This window comes from Clytia hemisphaerica, unplaced genomic scaffold (assembly GCF_902728285.1).
Source record: "Clytia hemisphaerica strain Z4C2 unplaced genomic scaffold, Clytia hemisphaerica genome assembly, whole genome shotgun sequence".
In the NCBI taxonomy this organism is placed as follows: Eukaryota; Metazoa; Cnidaria; class Hydrozoa; order Leptothecata; family Clytiidae; genus Clytia; species Clytia hemisphaerica.
Genome location: NW_027103760.1, coordinates 392,570 through 413,006, shown reverse-complemented (window position 1 = coordinate 413,006; position 20,437 = coordinate 392,570). Strand labels below are relative to the sequence as shown.

At 34.5% G+C, this 20,437-nt stretch overlaps 2 protein-coding genes across 2 annotated transcripts; both read left to right on the top strand.

Moving 5' to 3' along the window:
- Positions 1-2,709: 2,709 nt before the first annotated feature.
- Positions 2,710-3,363, top strand: LOC136805579 (3'-5' RNA helicase YTHDC2-like). The gene has a single exon (XM_067062142.1). It carries the CDS (start codon positions 2,710-2,712, stop codon positions 3,361-3,363), a length of 654 nt encoding a protein of 217 aa, XP_066918243.1.
- Positions 3,364-10,734: 7,371 nt separating this feature from the next.
- Positions 10,735-18,821, top strand: LOC136805603 (coiled-coil domain-containing protein 63-like). Its single transcript, XM_067062170.1, has 14 exons — positions 10,735-10,919; positions 11,308-11,353; positions 11,707-11,765; positions 12,025-12,074; positions 12,400-12,472; positions 13,344-13,457; positions 13,723-13,790; positions 14,221-14,452; positions 15,225-15,470; positions 16,056-16,143; positions 16,623-16,720; positions 16,981-17,046; positions 17,490-17,690; positions 17,823-18,821. Exons 1-14 carry the CDS (start codon positions 10,776-10,778, stop codon positions 17,934-17,936), a joined length of 1,599 nt encoding a protein of 532 aa, XP_066918271.1. The 5' UTR covers positions 10,735-10,775; the 3' UTR covers positions 17,937-18,821.
- The last annotated feature ends 1,616 nt before the right edge of the window (positions 18,822-20,437 follow it).

Below are 20,437 nucleotides of genomic sequence, written 5' to 3'. Positions count from 1 at the left end.
ACATTACCCCCTGGCTGATTTTACCCCCGTCTTGGCTATTTTTAGACTTTTTTTTACATTTTTGAAATCATCTATTGTTAAGTTACCTCTGTAGAAAATTTCATTTAAAAATCTCCTCAAGTTCAAAAGTTATACAGGAAAATGTAAAAAATCAACTTTCTCAATTTTTCATGTGACTCCCACCTTAAATGGTAGATCAGGAGGAAAAGATCTTGATGAATGTTTGTACTATCCCCATGAAACTTTCCAAAAACCATGATTTTATTATCTGAGTGGGCTCATTTTCTGTTCAATCTTGAGCAAAAATTGTTGTTTTGAGCAACATTGTCAAGATTTTTATGATTTTAGAGTTAAAACTGACTTTGAGCTAGCCCTAATCTTTAAAAGAAAGGAAAAGGTTCCAACTTCTGATAAATTCTTGAACTATCTATAAGATGCTTTCACAAAATCAAGAATCAAGTAGCAATGGGTACTCATTTTGGGCAAAAATTTCAGCCAAAAATGTACTTTTAAGTCAATTTTACAAAATTAAGGGGGTCAGGGGAGTTTGAAGACGCCTTTGAGTGAAAGTTCTCAGCCTCTATAAGCTTTCGAAGAGTACCATATTTGATTTTCATAGAAACCTTTCTGGAATGTGATGAGGAATCATATGAATAGACCAGGGACTAAATTACCAGAAAATATTATTTTGAGCAGTAAGAAACTCCCTTGGGACAGGTCAGATGGCTCTAAAATACCCCTAAAATCAAATTTGTAGTGTTTTTGTGACGTCATAACTCCAGCTACCATTTTGAAAATTTTGATTTTTTTGGAAAATTGTATAGTTTACTGGCCATAGTTTCAGAATCACCCAAAATCAATTCCTCATTTTGATTTGAGAAATCATGGTTCTATATCAAAAAACTTTTTAAGTGAAATGCCCAAAAATGTCAAAAACTTGAAATTGGCATAAATCCGCCATTATGGATTTTCAGACCAAAATATTTTGGGATTTTACTCAGTTCATTGTACTTAACAACATATCCAAAAATGATAAAAATCTAAGTTTCAAACTATTGGAACTGCCCCAAACTGCCCCATTCTTAAAAAAACTGGCTCTTAAAGGTTTTTCAAAGCCCAAATAAAAGTGTTAAAAATTCCACTGATTTCTTTTGAAAACTATCAGTATCGACACAAAAATATGGGTAAGTCAACCTCGTTCCCTGCGTATTGTCAGCTTTTTGATGCTTACTGAGAGCGCTAGATAATATTCTCTGGCGTCAATCAGTAACGAAATAAAGCCTGGGATACACGGGGACGAGATTGTGAGTAAGTTTGTTAGGGAGCCATCTAGAGCCATCGTGTTAAAACAAAGTCACGAAAAATTTGAGATTCCTGGTCCAATATCAGCAATATTCTTCGTAAATGAAAAGGATACATACACTTTCGCTGCGTTTCGTTTGTAGCTGTAGGGACCAAGTTCCATTTCATTTGTAACATTTTTTTTTATTTTGTCATTTGTTTTTTTGAAAAGGATATCATCTCAACTAAACGAACTTTTCGAACAAACCCAATCATTTTTTCTACTCGTTGAATTTCGGTGCGGTGGCAAGAAGTGAGGTTATTTTATGCGGGAAAAAAAACGGGCGGTTTGTATGGCGCGCCAAAAGGCTTTTTAATACTAACTTTTTTTTATAATACCAACTTTTTTTTATAATATCAACTTTTTTTATAATATCAACTTTTTTTTTATAATACCAACTTTTTTTTTATAATACCAACTTTTTTTTATAATACCAACTTTTTTTATTATAATACCAACTTTTTTTTAATAGTACCAACTTTTTTTTTAGTTTTCATGACACCAATTTTTGTCTCGCTTACTATGCGTGTATAATCGATCAAGTGTAGAAAGAGTCTTAGCGCGATTACACCTAGCCTGGAGACCACTTAAGGTTTTTGATAGACTGGATGATGCCATTTCACAATCGCAAAGCGTAATGGGTAAGACTTATTATTGGTCCAAAGTTTTGAAAAAATTTAAAGATTTTTGCGTCTAGCCAACCGATTTGATTGGTCTGAAGAATCAATCCACCAGCCAGAGAGAGAACAAACAACACAAATGATAAAAATAAGCTGAACTACCAGCAGTCTTTGGACCTTTACCCAAGCAGCCAACAGTCAAGTCAAGGACAGGACATCCATGACCATGTGCCTCATGTAGATTTTCCAGTGAAGAACTGTAAAGGCCCGTCTACATGGTGAAAAAAGAAAATTGACTAAGCGAGACCAAAAAAATTGATATTATAAAAATGAAAGTTAGTGTTATAAAAAAAAGTTGATATTATAAAAAAAGTTGGTATTATAAAAAAAAGTTGCTATTTAAAAAAAAAATCTGATATTATAAAAATGAAAGTTTGTATTATAATAAAAAGTTGGTATTATAAAAAAAAGTTGATACTATAAAAATGAAAGTTGGTATTATAAAAGTGAAAGTTGGTATTATAAAAGAAATTTAGTATTATAAAAGAAAGTTGATATTATAAAAAAAAGTTAGTATTAAAAAGCCTTTTGGCGCGCCATAGTAAACAGACGGCGAGTTAACTTTTTGACCACAACCGTTTGAGAATGTTTGTCGTTTGTAGACTTTGCGCAGCTGTTCTCAGTTCTCAAACAGTCAGGTATTATTTTCAAAATATACCAACATCCCATTCCATGCTTCGAAAGAAGATGGCGGACAAAAAAGATGAAAGGATGAGAGATAAATCGAAAGTGCACTCTGGTAGATCTGGGAAGAAACTAAATGAGCAAGAAATATGTGTAGGAGAAGAGTTAAAGATTGCAGTAAGTGTTGCAGTTGATCGCTTTATTAATGATGAAGCCCAAACTGAGCTTGAGTTCCCATCCTCGTTGACAGCAAATGAAAGAGCATACGTTCATCGATATTGTAAAGATCTTGGACTCATAACCAAAAGTAGAGGCAAAGGAAATAAAAGATATCTAACCATTTACAAAGTAGCTGAAAAATCAGTTACAGTTAATGGAAGACTCACTTTATCAAGAAGCAGTTCGGGGATAATCAATTCTCTTTTGCAAGATCTTCCAGTTACAAGCAGAGATAAACATGAACTTTCTGGTCAAAAACTGCACAAGGGAATTGTCAATGAGCAAAATAAAATTTTGGCTCGTGAGAACAGATTAGTTTTGGGAAATGCACCTCATATTCCACCAGATGCTAAAGAAACTGACCTGAAAAAGAAAGCAAAAGATTTACCAATTTATCAATTCAAAGATGCCATTGTCGATGCAGTTGCCAAGAACCAAGTTGTCATGATCGCTGGTGATACTGGATCTGGTAAAACAACACAGGTAAATATAATTTGATAAGTTTACTGAGGGCAGAAATCAGGGGCTGTAATACACACCGTTTAGGAGTCTCCCTATCTTCACGGTACTCCATAGACCTTTTTTCAAAGAGGCCACCCTGTTGAATAATTATGTAGTCCAGCAGAAAAACAATGATAAAACCATACATAATTATTACAATATGCATGATACAGTAATTATGCATGGCTCTATCATTGTTTTTATGGCTGGACTACATAATTATTCAACAGGACGTCCTCTTTGAAAAAAGGTCTATTGCAGAGGCCGGTAAAAATGGTAGGTAAAAATGCGCACTTTAGTAATGTGAAAGGTTAGAGGAATGTAAACATTGTGAATTTTTTTCTCTCCTTTAAAGAGAATGATTTAGATATTTGAACATGATATCAATGATAATTTTATAAGTCTCTCCTGAAAATTTCACAAAAATTCATCAAGAGAAAAAGAAGTTATGATTAAAAGGAGTTCTTTACCTACCGTTTTTCTGCTATGTTTCCTTATGAGAACTAGATGTTTACCTACCGTTTTTTTACGGAGGAGAGTGAATTTTCCGTGGTCGCTAAAACCAAATCAATGGAAAATTGGATTGACGCGTGCGCAGTCGACACTCCTAAATGGTGTATTATCCTTGCAGCTGCATACATACTTAACCCTGCCAAACACCGGACTGCAGAAACAATTGATCACGGGATGCAGAATGTCCATTGTCAAATAAGAAAATTTTTACCAACAATCAATCCAAACACTGGGCAGGTTATAAGTCAGTCCAGTTGGCAATAAAACACAGTTTTGTCTGGCGCAATTTAATCCAGAGATGAAATCATCGAACAGTGCGATTACTGTATATACCCAGCGGTCTCAATCGAACGGAATCGACGATCGAACCAGTCTAACCAAATCGAACGCAATCGACAGATTGAAATTCAATTGTCGAATGCAATCGAATCTCAATCGAACGTCAAAATTCTGGGTAATATTCAATTGGTTCGATTGTTGTTCGACTGGTTCGATCGTCGATTCCGTTCGATTGAGATCGTCTGGCTTTATTCTTGCAGCTTCCCAACATCCAAGCTCTCAAACATCACAAGCCGAATGAAATTACTTTCGATTCCCCATAGAAATTGTGCGATGAACAATCCGGGGGTCAATGAATCGACGACCGAACGCAATCGAACATCAATCGAACGCAATCGAACATCAATCGAACGCAATCAAATATCAATCGAACCTGAAATTTGCGGTAATATTCGATTGAGATTCGATTGCGTTCGACAATCGAATTTCAATCAGTCAATTGCGTTCGATTTGGTTTGATCGTCGATTACGTTCGATTGAGATCGTCTGGATATACCAAACTAATCAAACTTTTTCGAACTTAATCTAACAACAAAAGTTCAATTAAATTCTTTAATCAAACTTTTTAAAAATCGCTTAAATTTTGAGTAGTTGATTAAGTTTGACTATAAGTATAAAGATATTAAAATGTTTAACAAATTTTTAAGGCTAATAGGCAGTCATCCAAAAATTGTTCTATTCACGTCACCCGCCCGCATCATTTTTTTCGCTGATTTTCCGATGCGTAGATGCAGAAAAAAATCCAGGAAAAGCAATTTGTTATTTTAAAGTATAGGCGAAACAGAGAGAAGGGTGTTTGAACGTGACAATAGACGATGTTGAGTTAATTGCAAAAGGATTTAAAAGAAATGACACAAGAGAAAATTACTGAATCATTTCTCAATATAGAACAAAAACCCAGTTTTTCAGTTTTCTAGATTCTATGTCTCTCTTTTCACTTTCTTGCTTCCGTTTTTGTTGTTCGGCAGATTTTAAGTCTTCTTTGTGCTTCTTGGTAGTCTCAGCGTATGTTTTCTTTGATGTTTCGTCATTATTTCTGCCGTGTGTTTTATTTCCTCCCTTATCATGCTTCTTGTCTTCTTCTCCATCTCTTGTAGTTTTCCTGCCAGAAAGGTTTTGAGGTCATTTTTGATGGAATCACGGGTTTTTGTGTTGGTGTTGACCTCGTTGTTCAGTTTTCTAGTTCTAGTTCTATTGAATTATCACATAGTACATTACGTACATTTTCGTGATTTTGAACATAAAGGATAAGATAAAATAAAAAGTTAAAAACATTAGCGCAAGATGTTCTAAGACGCTGGTAAATGGAAAGCACAAAAGTAGGTGTAGACTCAAATATCAAAGTGTAAGAGTGAGCTGGGACGAGACGATTACATGCCAAGCTAAGTAGAAAATTGTAGGAATTATAGGAAAAATATTTTTAATTTGGAAATTAAAAACTATTAAAATAAATATTTTCATATCAAAATGTAAGATAAAAATATTAAGTTGAAATATTATTAAAATTATCCATGTCGCATAGTTCGCAACCCCCCCCTTTATAAAGGGATGTTCAGAAAATCTCAGAAAGGGGGGGGTAAGAGAATTTTTTTCGCAATGCAGTGTGTTCTATTTTCTTTTGTAGGATTTTAAAATTTTGAGGGGGGTAGCATCAAATTTTAAAAGGGGGAAGAACCTAGGGTAGGCGGGGTAGCTCTAGGGTAGGGGGGGGGGTAGTGACCCCCTTCCGAACTATGTGTCGATGATTCCACGATGGTGACGAGGCCAGCAGTGCTAAGTAAAAAAGAAAACACGGCACAAAAATTGTTCCAACAGAAGAAAAAGCATGGGGACACAAGACACGAAGAGTAAAATCGAAGAGACAAAAAGGACTAGCTCAGGATAGAAAAAAGTAAAAATAAAAAAGAAATAAAAATTCCACAAGTTAAAATTCGTAGTTTGAAATGCTAAGGCTAAATTTATCAGGGTCTTCTTCATTGACGATATGGGTTGGTAAGGCATTCCACAACCTAATTGTTGAGGGGACATAGCTGTATTCATACGACTGGATTCGTGCATTTATTGGTATCATTTTTTATCATGTTTTCGTATGACGTCGTCTTTCTTTTTAAGTTCATTTTGCATCATGTGTTGAGTGTTTTTTCCCACTTTATTTCTTAGGTTTTTCGTTATTCGTACGCAGTTTGAACATAAGTAATGATCGTTGTAGGATGTCACGAATATTTGTAGTTGATACAGGGGTAACTGTGTGCACTCATAATGAACTGATCTTTTACATTTTTTACATGTTAAGCGATCCAGGTCATCCTCTTCAGTACATCTTGACGACGTGCAAGCTTGAGGTGGTGAGGCTGCTTCGAAAGGCTGATCTTTATCCATTTTGATGTTATTTTCATAAAGTTTGATGTTTTTATTGGTTTTCAGCCATTTTTTCGAAGAGCGTTGCAAAAGCGTCTGATCTAGTTGACGTCAAATAAAAACTGAATCGAGGTATGAAATGGGAACACTTATATGTAAGAATAAAACCTTTAATCTTTGATACGCATTTTGGTGGAACGCCGGAACGCTAGTGTGACTAACTGATTGGTTTGATTAATTACATCTGGTTTGGAAACACTTTCCTGCACCAGATAAAACATTGTAGAATCTGGTGAATTGGTAGGGTTATAGCTGCAGTGTTGTAGCTGCATTTACATAAGTTTGCCAAACCTGGTGTGTAAATGCGATAGGATATCACTCTAGGGCAAAACATGGTAATTTGACTTTGTAAATTCTTTTTTTAGCAAATCATTACCATCCAATTCTGACACCCTTTTTTAGAGCTGAATATAATAGATGGATTCAAACTGCTTCAACCTTTTATTAGGCAAGACAAATTTAATTTGTTGTTCTACGGGCCCGACCGACCTTATTTTCCTATCAAAAAAATAATAATATTGAATTTTCACTGAAATATATTTCACACACTAGTTATTTGTAAGAATTAGATTTGAATAAAGCTGAAAAGTAATTCAAAATTGAAAATTTAGAAAATCAAGCAAGCATTCCATACACTAAAATTTTATTACGATCTTCATCGAAGATAAAAAAGTGAACTTTTGATCCAGATATTTTTTGGAAAATATTTTCAGTAGCTTACCAACCCTGATAAATGAAAAATTTATTCTTATTTTACCGACCGACTGACCCATATTTTTCTAACGATCTGCCCGTAGAACAACAAATTAAATTGGTCTGGCCNGTGGCCAAAACGTTTCACTTTTTTTCGAAATGTCCGTGACCAAGCTTTTAGAATTGATTATGGTCAATTTGAGGGTGCTGACTCGGAATTTGAATGTTACCAAGCTTGAAAACCCGCAGTTTTTGCGTAATTTGCAATTTTTTGCGATTTTAGGCAAAGTTGTATATAAGCCCTGAAAATTCGTGATTTTTGGGGGGTCTTCAAAATCAAAAAAGATCTATGCCGCGTGATAGCTCTTCCAACTGAGCAAAAAAATGTATTATATCAAAGTCTCAACTTTCCTAGATCAAAAGTTATGGGCGTTTTTGTGGTAAAAAAGTGCTATAATTTTGCATAAATTATGCAGATTGTGGGGAAATTCCTTGTTTTCAATCAATTTTTGACCATAAAATTTGACCATAATCAATTCTAAAAGCTTGGTCACTGACATTTCGAAAAAAAGTGAAACATTTTGGTGGCACTGGCTTTGGGATCTATCCCAAAGATTTGATTTGAACCAGGCTTTTGTGGTTCCCCTGATACCGTAGTGGTTGAGCTTTGATATTAATATTTCGTGATCTACAGTATCGAAAGCTTTTTGTAGATCGACAAATACTCCACATGCAAACCCACCAGAGTCAAGGTGTCCTTTAATACGTTCAAGGATGTTCATAAGGGTGTGTGATGTGGAGTGACCTTGGCGAAAACCGATTTGTCTGGAGTAGATTTGGTTGAATTGGTTTAGGAATTCCGTGACTCGAGAGTACATTATTTTTTCATAGATTTTTTCGATGTTTGAAAGGAGGGAAATTGGACAGTAATTTGAGACTTCGAGTGGAGATCCTTTGTTTTTGAAAACTGGGATAACCTTAGATATTTTGAATACAGAAGGGAAGACCCCAAATGAAAAAGATCGATTTATGAGGACAGAGAGAGGCTTAGATATTTTGTCTTGAAGTAGTTTAAGGATTTTGAATATGCCTATATAAGTACTTATATCTTAGATAGGAGTATTTTAGAAATCAAGAAATTTGTTCCTATTTAGGTGGTTAAAACACTGACTGAAGACGATGAGTATGTTAGAAAGCATATTTTATAAAAATCAGCTTGATACAGTTTCCTTCGTCTGAAATATTGATAAAAAAGTTGATGCAAAACCAACAAAATTAATTCTCTCAGCAGATAGTCCATCTTCCAGGAATTGATTGTTTATTTAGCGTACCATGCCATGTGATTAAGTAACTTGCATCTAACTTGCAGTTAGTCACACTAGCGTCCCGCCGAAATTTGTATCAAAGATTAATGCTGTGAAAGCGCTTTATCATTTACTTCACTCGCAAGCAAAAGAAGGACCCTCCCGGCGCTCCGGAAACGTCCGGAGCAAAAAGTGCCATTTTTTTCATGCTCCGGAACACCGGTGTTCCGGAGGTATATTTTCGGCAATTGGTCTGATATCCGCGATATAATTACAATAGCACCCACTGTGTTAATCATGTGAAAACTAACTGATATTTTTAAAAAATCAGCCGACTCATGGAAGTGAAACCTCACGTTTTTTAATTTTTTCAATATTTCGACCAGTGATGCTTCCAAATATAATGTGACAAATTCAATTTCATTTAATAGTAGGGGGAAATTTGTAAAATCGCTCGATTTTTTTAGTCAAAGCACTTGTTATACATTTTTGGGAAGCTAAGGGGTAGGGGAATCAAAATAACTTGGGTGCCAATTTTGTTTCGGACACTTTGGTGTGATTTTCGGACAAATACGACGGTCTCGGGCAAAAATCATAGGGTGAAAAATTAATGAAAATTTTAGCTTGAGAAAACGGAGACCTGTTGTATATTTTTGGAAAGCTCTCAAAAAATTAAGATTAGTGATATATTGCGAGTATAGGTGATTTCTTTACCTAACTCGAGATATTAATCCTTAAAAACAGTGTTTTTCAGTGTTTTTCAGCCAGAAACAGCTGTTTTGCCCAGGACAAATTTTTTGCGCTTTCGGAAGCTCAATATCTCGAGTTAGGTACTGAAATCACCTATACTCGCAATATATCACTAATCTTAATTTTTTGAGAGCTTTCCAAAAATATACAACAGGTCTCCGTTTTCTCAAGCTGAAATTTTCATAAATTTTTCACCCTATGATTTTTGCCCGAGAAAGTCGTATTTGTCCGAAAATCACACCAAAGTGTCCGAAACAAAATTGGCACCCAAGTTATTTTGATTCCCCTACCCCTTAGCTTTCCAAAAATGTATAACAAGTGCTTTGACTAAAAAAATCGAGCGACCTCAAAAAAACGAACAAATTTCCCCAGCTACTATAATGGCTGAACCATCATATCATAATCAATATTTTGAATATTTTTTGTAATGTTTAAAAAGGGTTTTGAACGTGTTAAAAATCACTTGCTCCGGAAGCTCCAGAACTTTCCGGAGAGAAAAAAAGTGTTTTTTAGCTGCTCTGGAAAACTCCGGAAGTTTCCGGAGTGCCGGGAGCGTCCTGCAAACGAATGTGCCGCAAATTTTCTAAAGGGAATTATGAAAAAATAAACCGGCGTTTTTTAATGAAAGTAACATTTTCAAAAACCTTGAGAAATTACCTAAATTTTGAGCCATAGATGAAAAAATATTATTCATCAAATTTTTTGAAGTTAAAGTGCTCTGAATTATCTTTACAACAGTATACAATATGTTAGCAGAAGCATTCATTGAAATATGACATTTAGGTTGCCCAAATATTTGAGGATTCGAGGGCAGCCCCTTTAAGTCTCATAGACTAAAAAGATATTATTCACTAATCCAAAACATAAATTTTTCTCTTCTTTGCCAGTTGTATTGGGTGTTTAAGATAAAATGTCTTTTCTACAATTATTGCTGAAAACGGCAATTTTTTCTACGATGAAATGCTGAATCAGCAGAAAAGTAAAACAAGTAAATAAATGAAAATTGCCGTTTTTGGCAGTTATTGCCATTTTTAGAAAGAAAAGTTGATTTCATTATTGAACACGTGGCATTTGACACCCTCACGATAAATAGGTTCGCTAAATTTTGCTGACTCTGCATTGCATTTCATTGTTGAAAAAAAAGAGCAATAATTGTTGTTTTTATCTTAAAAAAACACTCAACTGTTTGTAGAACCATAGAAGTGCCCCTTCATAGAGTTGATTTTTAAGGATCAAAGATGGCCTTCCTACTGTTCCTATCCCTAATAAGGAATAAGGAGGGCATGCCAACATTATGATATAAATGCATTTCAAATATCATGACTGTATTGCCTTTTTTCATTATGAATAGCAGAACAAGAGCTATTACGGCTTCAACAAGAGTATCGCATCATGGAAGGTGACCGCAAGGCATATAGCGAAGAATCACAAAACATCATACGTAAACAAAGAGCAGCCATTGCATCACTTCAAGCTGAAAACGAAGAGTTAATGAAAGATAGTAAGCTAGCTGGTAGCCAACAAAATGAAAATAAGGTATTCTTTCAAGTTTTAAATGAATAGATAGGGATAATATTTTAGATAGCCAAGTAGATCTAGGTATTTTAGACACTCATTCAATTGTTTATACAGGGTTCATTGTCATTGCAGGCGCCAGGGTTAATTATTGAAATAAAAAAAATTAAGTTTATTCATAAGATTGCAAAATCTTGAGAATTGTTTTGCTCTCAGCTTCATTTTTAAGAAAGCACCTTTTTGAGAAATAAGCTGTCAATTGACATTTAAATACATCCAGGTATATCTATCATCTTCTGTATTTTTCAAAAGGAGCATGACTTCAAGCAATATTCCCATAGTTTTTTCTAAGGAACATTACTTATTTTTATCAATTTTACTCATTTTCTAATTTTCTCATTTTTTGTAGGACACAGTAAATGTTGATCACCTTAATAAGCTTCTTGTAGATGAAGGTTAGATCTTAGATATTTTTTGTGTGTTTAATCCAATGCTAGTAGAGGAAGTCTTTAATTTTTCTTTTTTTAATAATTCAAGAGAACTTTATTTTAGCAACTGGTTCACTTTAAAAAGCGCACAAACTTTCGCAGTTTTTCAAACTTTTCTATTTTGTCAAGAATTTTTTTGATATTTATTATAATCGCAAATATGACCAGAATTCCTGAATCGCAAAAGTTTCTTCTGCTCGCGAAAGCTTGTAAGCTTAAAAAAATCAAACATTATCAGAGAACTTTTCATATGGCAAAAATGGCAAAACTTGATGTTTTCTCTTACAGTGATTGCTAAAGTTATATCATTTTCACTCTAGGTGACATGAAGGGGCACTTACAAAAAGTTCAAGACATGATAACATCATATGATATCAAAGTAAGAATTACTAGCATACGAGTTTCACTTTTATAAATCGAAACTGATGCAACAAAACAGTTTAAATTCATAAACGCAAGACAATTTTGGGACTATCTAAAAAGACAATTTTCCTGGCTGCTGTTACCTCACCAAAAAGGCCGTTTTATTAGATATTGTGTTGATACGGCCAAGAAACTTTAATTGAATGTGCAAATGACCAAAATATATGCCAGAAACATTTTACAAGTCAAGCCAATCTTTTTTATGTATTGCCTAGATTAAACAAACTGAAAAGAAGATTTCTCAACAAAGGAAAAGTATGGGCGGGTAAGAGAAATTACATACTCATACAAACGAATTCATTGAAACATTGACTCGAAAAGGTCAATGTTTAGTATCAGATCTTAATTTAAGCAGATGAATATTCATGCTCATTTTTATTTTTGTTGTTGTATAAGTTTATTCACTTAGGCCGGAGACTTGCAGAAAGAGTAAAGTTCATGTCGCTGTTTATGTTTATGCTAAAGGATTTGATTTCTTCTGTAAGGTTAAACATATGAATATAGAAACTTGATTGTGAGAGTTGGTTGTTAAACCAATGTAGTATAACTTTTTGCAACATCTTCAAACATTTGATATATTTTTCTAATAGGGTGCATATGAGCCAAGCAAAACAAGTTGCACTGCAGAAGCACATCAGAGTACTGGAAAATCGTTTAGATCAGGTAAATACAAAACTCTGATATTTTTTAAAACATGTACCTAGTTTTCTAACAAGTCTATTGAACCGAATATTGGTATTAAATTTAAATATTTAATACCGTTTAATTTTTTCAAAAATACTAAATCGCGAAATTAAATACACGCAAAAAATTTTCAAAATAGGCCGAAAATCGAAAATACTTATTTGTTACACTTAGTTACCATTTTTGTTGCTAGTTTTGTCACTATTTTTGGTATGTTTACGCCCAATACGTTGTGTTTCATGCAAAATCAGTCATTTTTTTGCTTCAGTCCCAATTTTTGAAAATGGTCAATGCGAAAAATGTTTGCTCGAAATTCTTTTGCGAAATTTAATACCAATAAGGTAGAATTTAATTAAAGGCAAAAGGAGAATGAGAATAGCCAGTTATAGCAACTGAAAAAGAAAACGAAATAAAAGAATCACTTTCGTAAGCGTTTTTGCTTTATCCGTCCATCAATTGCCATCATCAGTCACTGATGATAAAAAAAGGTGTAGATTCTGTTTTTAAGCATTTAAGCGACCGTAGTGCACTGGTAGAACATCCAGCTACGGTGCGTAAGTTTGTGGGTTCAATCCCCAGCCGGGTCATACCAAAGATTCTCAAAATGGTACTTGATGTCTCTCTGCTTAATGCCCAGCAATTAAAAGAAGGATCAAGGGTAAGTGGAGCAATCCAGCGAAAATAAGAAGCGCCCTCACCTACCTTCGGGTAGACAGCTATCGAAATAGGAGCCTTCGGGTCGCCTCCGACTGCGGTTGCAGACTTACTTAACTTACTTACTAGTTATCAGACATTTGATATTATGATATTACTTATCTTAACCTGAATATTCTTCTTCCTTCATATTAAGGCCAATCGTAAATTCAACCATTCATTATCCGAAAACAAAGACTTGCGAAGTGATATCGATCACATGCGCACTGAGAGAACCATCTTCCAAAACTTGTACAAGAAACTTGAAAAGGTATAAGTTTTAGTCATTTTTTCTCTGTGCATTGACAACGGTGTATCAGCTTATGCTCGACTACGTGACCTTTTACATGTGATTATGAACATGGACATCCATTTCCTTTGTATTTTGGTAGAAAGCCATGCTAGTTTCGTAAAATGAAACAATGGATTGATGTGATTTAAGCTTGATTTCATGATTTTTCTCCTGTTTGAAGCTGACTTATACAAAACTTTCAGGATTCTCTCTTGTTCTATTTCTTCATGTTTCATTATTTCAGAACCTAAATGACAATAAAGATGAAATAGCAAAAGTGATCGAATCATCAACTTCAGCTTATGATGCTAGGTTTGTTGTTACACTTTTTTAGGAATTTTGTCTATTCCTTATAAATGGGGTGGCTTTTTTCTTTTTTCTTGACTTTTTTGATTTTTTATCGTATTAATGATATATTAAAAAGCTATACCCCGTTGTAAAGATATTTCTAAGGAGAATAATCTAAAATAAAAAGATTTTTGAAAAATGAAGTTGAAAAAATGAATACATTGGACTTTCTAAAATATTTGACCCTTGCTGATTTTGAATGTTCTAAAAGTCTGATGTTGTGATTTTAGAAGTATAAGAAGAAATCTTTGTTTTTCTTTCTTTTTTTTTTAATTGTTTAAACTTACTAAACATCTTTCCAACGTTGTATAACTTTTTATTTATATGAGCACAATTTATATCAACTTTAGTCTCATGATTTATCTATATTTTTATACTTTCTTTTTTCATCCAGAGACGATGCTCAAAATAAGATGATTGCATTAAAAGAAAAGTCAGACAAGGAACTCTTACAATACAACACAGACCTTAAAGAACTAATGAGAATTATCGACCATGATCGCAAATTAAAAGAGTTCATGTCAGTCAAATGCGAAGACCGCGCGGAAATGTTGGGCTTTTCACTTCAGCACGCGCTTCGTAGGGAAGAACGCGAGAGAAAGAATGAAAAAGAAGATGTCATTCAGGTATTATTTTTACCCGTCGATTTCTTTTGTGCGATTTCGTCATTTTGAAGAAATAAAGTATCGAAATAAGTTAAATTTTTAGCGCTTTTTGCACTTTTTATCAATATAAAAGGGCTTGCGCGCTCTAATGAACCCTCGCGTACCTCCAATCTGTTTGCATAGCAAAGAAATTCACCAAAGAGATTTAACCCAGACTCGAGATAATGAAGAGATAATGAATTTTTCCTATTTTGGTGACTTCATCGGCCCCAAAATGGCCAACATAATATTTGCCAGTTTTCAAAGTCAATAATTCTCAGATCATAAATTGAATCTTTTTACTCGGACCTCTATAACTCGAACAAGTCTCATTCTTCAGTGAACAATGCCTTATTAATCTCACTCCCTAACTTGAAATTTCCTAAATTCGAACAAGTTTGAGTTCCCCGTGCGTGTTCTAGACTTTCTAAAGCAAGGCCGGTCTCCACTTTCGCGCGACATGTGCGAAAACCTTTTGACGTTTTTGTAAGCTCATTGGTCGGTTGAAAAATGAAGTAATTCCATTGGTCGAAATTGACATAACAGATGAAAAAAGTAGAACTTCCTTCAACTCTTTTTTTGTCCGCGCGAAAGTTTTTTATGACGTAATCTTTTCTTCAGGCAAAAAAGGTTAAGAAAAAAATTGTCGCTCATTTCGCGCAAAATTGGATACCGGCCTTAAGTGTAGCGGCAATATAACAGTCTTGGTCGTTACCTATTAAAAAAATCCATTTTCTCTTCTCTTCTTTTCAAGTCATACGAGATGGCTTTTGAGCAAATTAAAGACGCCACAGACATTGAAGATCTCCAATTACTGGTCGGAAAGTTCATTGAAACAGAGGATAAGAATTTCGCACTTTTCAATTACGTCAATGAGCTAAACAACGAGATAGATCATTTGCATGAACAGATCTCTGATACCCAGAATGCAATTGAACGCTTCAAACAAGAGACCATTGACACGGATGAACAGCGAGAAGACATTTTGGAGAAACTTAAGGTACAAAAAAACACAGCGAAATCTAAAATGATATATGCAACTCCGGGGTTCCAAGTGGTCTGGAAAAACCTTGGAAAACTGGAAAAAGGTCAACCTCTAAATGAGTTCAATAAAGTTCAATAAGCTGTAACATCAGTTCGCCTGTCTAATTAAAAAATGATTCCAGCTTATTAGAATTTCTTATGGAAGTGAAAACCATATGCCGTTTTTTTTGGTCAAGGATGACATTTTCAATAAAGAGTCAGGGGAAATGTTCAACGCTTTTATCTGGGAAAAAGGTTAGATTTTTATCCAAAAGTCAGGGAAAAGAATTTCGGGAGACTACTGGGAACCTTGATCAGCAATTTTCATTAAAAGTGAAGCTACTCTGTTCCATGGTATTTGAATAATATTACTAAGAAAATAAAACCTTTAACTGAAAGTACTTTTTCACTTTTAAATCTAGAAACGATAAAGATATTAGATTTTCGACACGGGCTACGTACATTTTTTCCCTTTTGCTAGCCTTATTATCGTTTGTCATCAATAAATTTCTTAGGAAGCTTTTTACTGTAGTTGAATTCTACTATTCGATTCTTTCCTTAGGAGAAATGTACAGAATCAGAAAAGGAAGTTGATGGTTTCAACAAGGTTCAGAAAAAATCTTCCAACCTGCTGGACGAAGTTAGATCTGGTAAGAGTAAAGAACCGAAGTAATACCCATTCCCCATCTCGATGACACCCGATGAGACATTCTCAGCGGTGGTTACAGAATATACTCGAAAATTTTGAGTACCTCCTTTAACCACCGTTGCATTCTAGCAAATGATAAAAAGGAGGAACCAAATACCGATGGTGTTTTTAAAATCGCCTGCTTTTAAATCCTTGAACGGAACTGGAGAAACTACTAATTTTAGATCTCAAAAAATCTAATGGAGTTGATATTTTAAGAAAAGTTCTAATAAGAACCGATAAATTTTGACTCAAAAACTCAAAACTTTTGAAAGCTGTTCTTAGATATATGGGTGTTGTTTTAATTGGGAGCTTTAAAGCCATAACTTCTCATGAACACACTACTATTCGAGAAAACTATAAAGTAATGCATTTACTTGGGACCTTTACCCAGTATTGTTCTAAAAAATTAAGTAAAAAGTTTGTTTTTTTTAACTAAAGGTATCGAATCGACATTTAAGAAGATCAATTGTGACGTCTCCTCTTTGGTCGATATGTTGGGCGGAGATGACGGCGTCACTAACGCCAATCTCATGCAGGTACGGGAGAAAACCCATAACCCTTTGATGGTAAAGTGGATGCTCTACCGACTGAGCTATCTGGCCACCAGTTTGTAGATAACACTAATATACTACCTGTAATGAGATGTCCGAATCGGCTTATACAATATCCTTAACAGAACTACTTTAAAATGCTATAAGTTTCATATTACTCGTTAGATAATCCAGTCAAAATTGTTTTCTGAATCAAAATTCATTATTGTATAATTCTCAAATTCGTTTCCATTTTACTTTTTTAGTATTTGGGTATCATTGAACAACGAACAAATGAACTTCTTCAAGTACAAGCCTTCTTAGCTGCTAAGGTAAGTGGGATCTTGTGAAATTATTTCTCAGGTGCCAAATCAACGCCCCTTCTCCTATTTTGCTCTAAATAGCCTGGCTTTTGTCTATAATTACCTTATTTTGGGGGGTATTTAGAGTAAACTAGTCCCCGGCAATTAGATCCGCCCCCCCCCTCTCTATTAAAAATTTTGGCACCTGAGAATAACGGGAAGGATGGAAAATGAATTTAAGTTTCACTGAATTTAAGTACAACTCGCGTTCATCGAAGTGGCATGGCATCGGGTACCGTTAATTCGGGATTATTATTCCCTCCTAAAATGTAATCAATGTTTCATTTCTACTAATGATATTTTCATAAACTTACGGATATATTGACAGCCTAATTTTCTTTCTTTTGAAATTTACTGTTTTTACTAAAAGTTGGAGCTAATTTTGGAGAGATTATAAATTTTCAAACTCGTAGGATGTTGACGTGGCACCAACAACGACTGAGCGCGCCGAATCAGTAGGACTTCTCGGAAAAGGTCCTCTTCCCTTACCTGCAGCAATCTCCATCCAACCTCCCTCAACTGGCGATGATTATGACTCGGATTCATCTTTCCAAAGTGAAGATGAAAATCGCCCGCTCACTCAACAAGAGTTGAGGCAGAGAATCATGAAAGGGGTAAGTCACTTGTCTATCTGCAGTAGATTCTCTTCAACTCGAAACTCTGCAACTCGATATTTCCTTGACTCGAACAAATTTATCACTCTGGAAATTTCGACCTGTCTTTCAACTCAATCTATTCTTTTCTAGATCAACAAACGGGAGAATAGTTCTCGGCGTGAAAAAGAGGGCCGCAATTCTCCAGACTACGAACCTGAACGGCCCAAAAAGACCAGTAAGAAGTCCCCGATCAAAGAGCGCTGATAAAGATATTAAACTGTCTTAAACGAACTAACAAAAAGGTCAATGTCGGTTGGTTTGTGTTATGAAAATATACTAACAAAACAGACATGTCTTGCAAATGCAAAGGATCGGCTATGTTTTTCAAAAAACCAATTGCTACCGTAAATTAGTCTAATGTCAACATCCCTCTTCTAATTCCGACACCCTTCTTTGGAGATGTATAAGGAAGGTCGGAATCACTGATAAACAAAAGATTTTTTCCTCTCTAATTGCTAAGCAAACAAAAATAGTTTCCATAAGCAATTCCGACCTTTTATTATTCCTATCTCTAAAGAAGTGTGTCGAAATTAGAAGGGGGTGTCGATATTAGACCAACTTATGTTATCATGATATCCTTAATGTCTATCCTGAATTGCTACAGTTTATATACAATTATAGACAGTCGATTTTATATCGTCTTTAATTCTAGGTATATGCGTAAAATTTATAGTTTTAACTTATTTTAGCCTTTTTATTCAAAAGTTACTAACCATTTAATCTATTTAATCGTGTTAATTTTCGCGAATCTGGATTTTGAAGAAAAAAATAGCCAGCCAAAAGTCAGTTGAAGATGATACTGAAAACCTTCTTGATCGTTATATATTATTTCAAGGCCGAAAATTCGATTTTCCAAACTTTGGCGTATTTGATTACGCTTGTCAGCGAGTCTTGCAGAATTTCGTGATGTATTTCCGCGAAAAAGGAAAAATAAAATATAAACGAAATATAAATCTCGCGAAAAGAAATCCAATTACTTCGATGAAATTGTTTTCAATGTATGTCCTGTAAATATGCAAATTTAATTTACTTTTGTGATGATTCGAAAATATTTCTAATTCAATAAATAATACAAAAATTGTATAAAAACTGCTGTTTGTGTTTCTGTGTCTCTGTGCTTTGATGTTCAGGCTAATTGGCATATTTTTGGTGAATGGCAGATTTTTGAAATTATGGAGTGGTTAATCTAAATAATTACTAAGAAGCCCAGAATCATTGAGTTTGGAATTTTCAAGTTAAATAAATTATGACGTTACTCGACTCTAACTCGATTTTCAATAGACCTTTTCATAAATTACATCACGAACATCACTTGCCTCGTATTCAAACAATTTCCATTTTTTTATGAATACAGAATAGAAAGTTGTAGTAAAATCCGCTGGGAGTTAATCACCATGGCAATAATTCCAAAATGATGCAAGTGATGTTCGTGACGTAATTTATGAAAAGGTCTATTTTCATAAAAGGATTTTCGAGTTAAAGCAGACCCAATACACTCTTCTTGCATTATACGTATGAAACATGGCGTTCCTAAATATCTACAGGCCTAGCAAGCGTGCATCGACTTCGATTTTGCGAAAGCTCAAGTGAGTTACGGCATGTCCAAGGTAAAAGTGAACCAGTTCCACTCATTTTCAAAATGTCAAACATATAGCTGAAAAGAAGCGCCTTATAATGTAGATCAACGTGATAGGTGTTAGAAAAATTTAACTGGAGGCTATAAGAAGTTATAACCGAGTTTATGTATTTGCACTTTTAAGAACGGTAAAGTGACTGAAGCGATTTGGAAAAACCCGCAATTCCGCCCCGCAAAATCGAGGACGGTAAATCAGCCGTCCTCAGCTGGTCAGGATCTACTCAAATTAGAACCTTACCGTCTCCGTCGCTGAAAAACACACATACATAAACTCGCTATAGCCCAAAAACCTGTATTATGACATCATAAACATTACGTAACATTACGTCACGAAACTTAAAATTTAAATAACTCATAAACTATTAATGATATCAATATGAAATTTTGACAGAACAAATATATCGTAATTCTCTAGAAGTAAAATTTTCAAAATCTCCTGAAAAATGATGACGTCAGCATTTTAAAGCAATTTTCGATTTTTGGCTATAAATTTTAACTCAGAAATTTCCTTGCATCAATATCTATTTGTGGTCAAAATTTGACGTTTATATGACTTTTAGTTCACGATATATTCAAATTTTTAGTTTTATGACGTAATGTTATGTAATGTTTATGACGTCATAATACAGGTTTTTGGGCTATAACTTCTTTATAGCCTCAAATTAAATTTTTCTAACACCTATCACGTTGATCTACATCACAAGGCGCTTCTTTCCAGCTATGTTTGGGGATGGGCTGGAGTTTTTACAAGAGACTTCACTAATTGGTTATTTGAAGTAATAGAGATGACGCGTTCTTTAGAAAAAGTAACAAAATTGTTTTATTACAGGTTAACGACCAACCAAATCAAACGAGAGCTTGTAAAAACTCCAGCTTGTCCCTATGTTTGAGTGGAACTGGTTCACTTTTTCTTTGGACATGCCGTAACTCACTTGAGAGGCTCAATTCTTCGGAGTCGTTGCATTGACGCTAGTACAAAATGTAGCAAAATAGCAGGAATTTTAGTAGAAAAATGGATTTTTGTTTTGTTTCTTTGACCTTTCTCATACCTCAGTGTCAAATTGTTCTT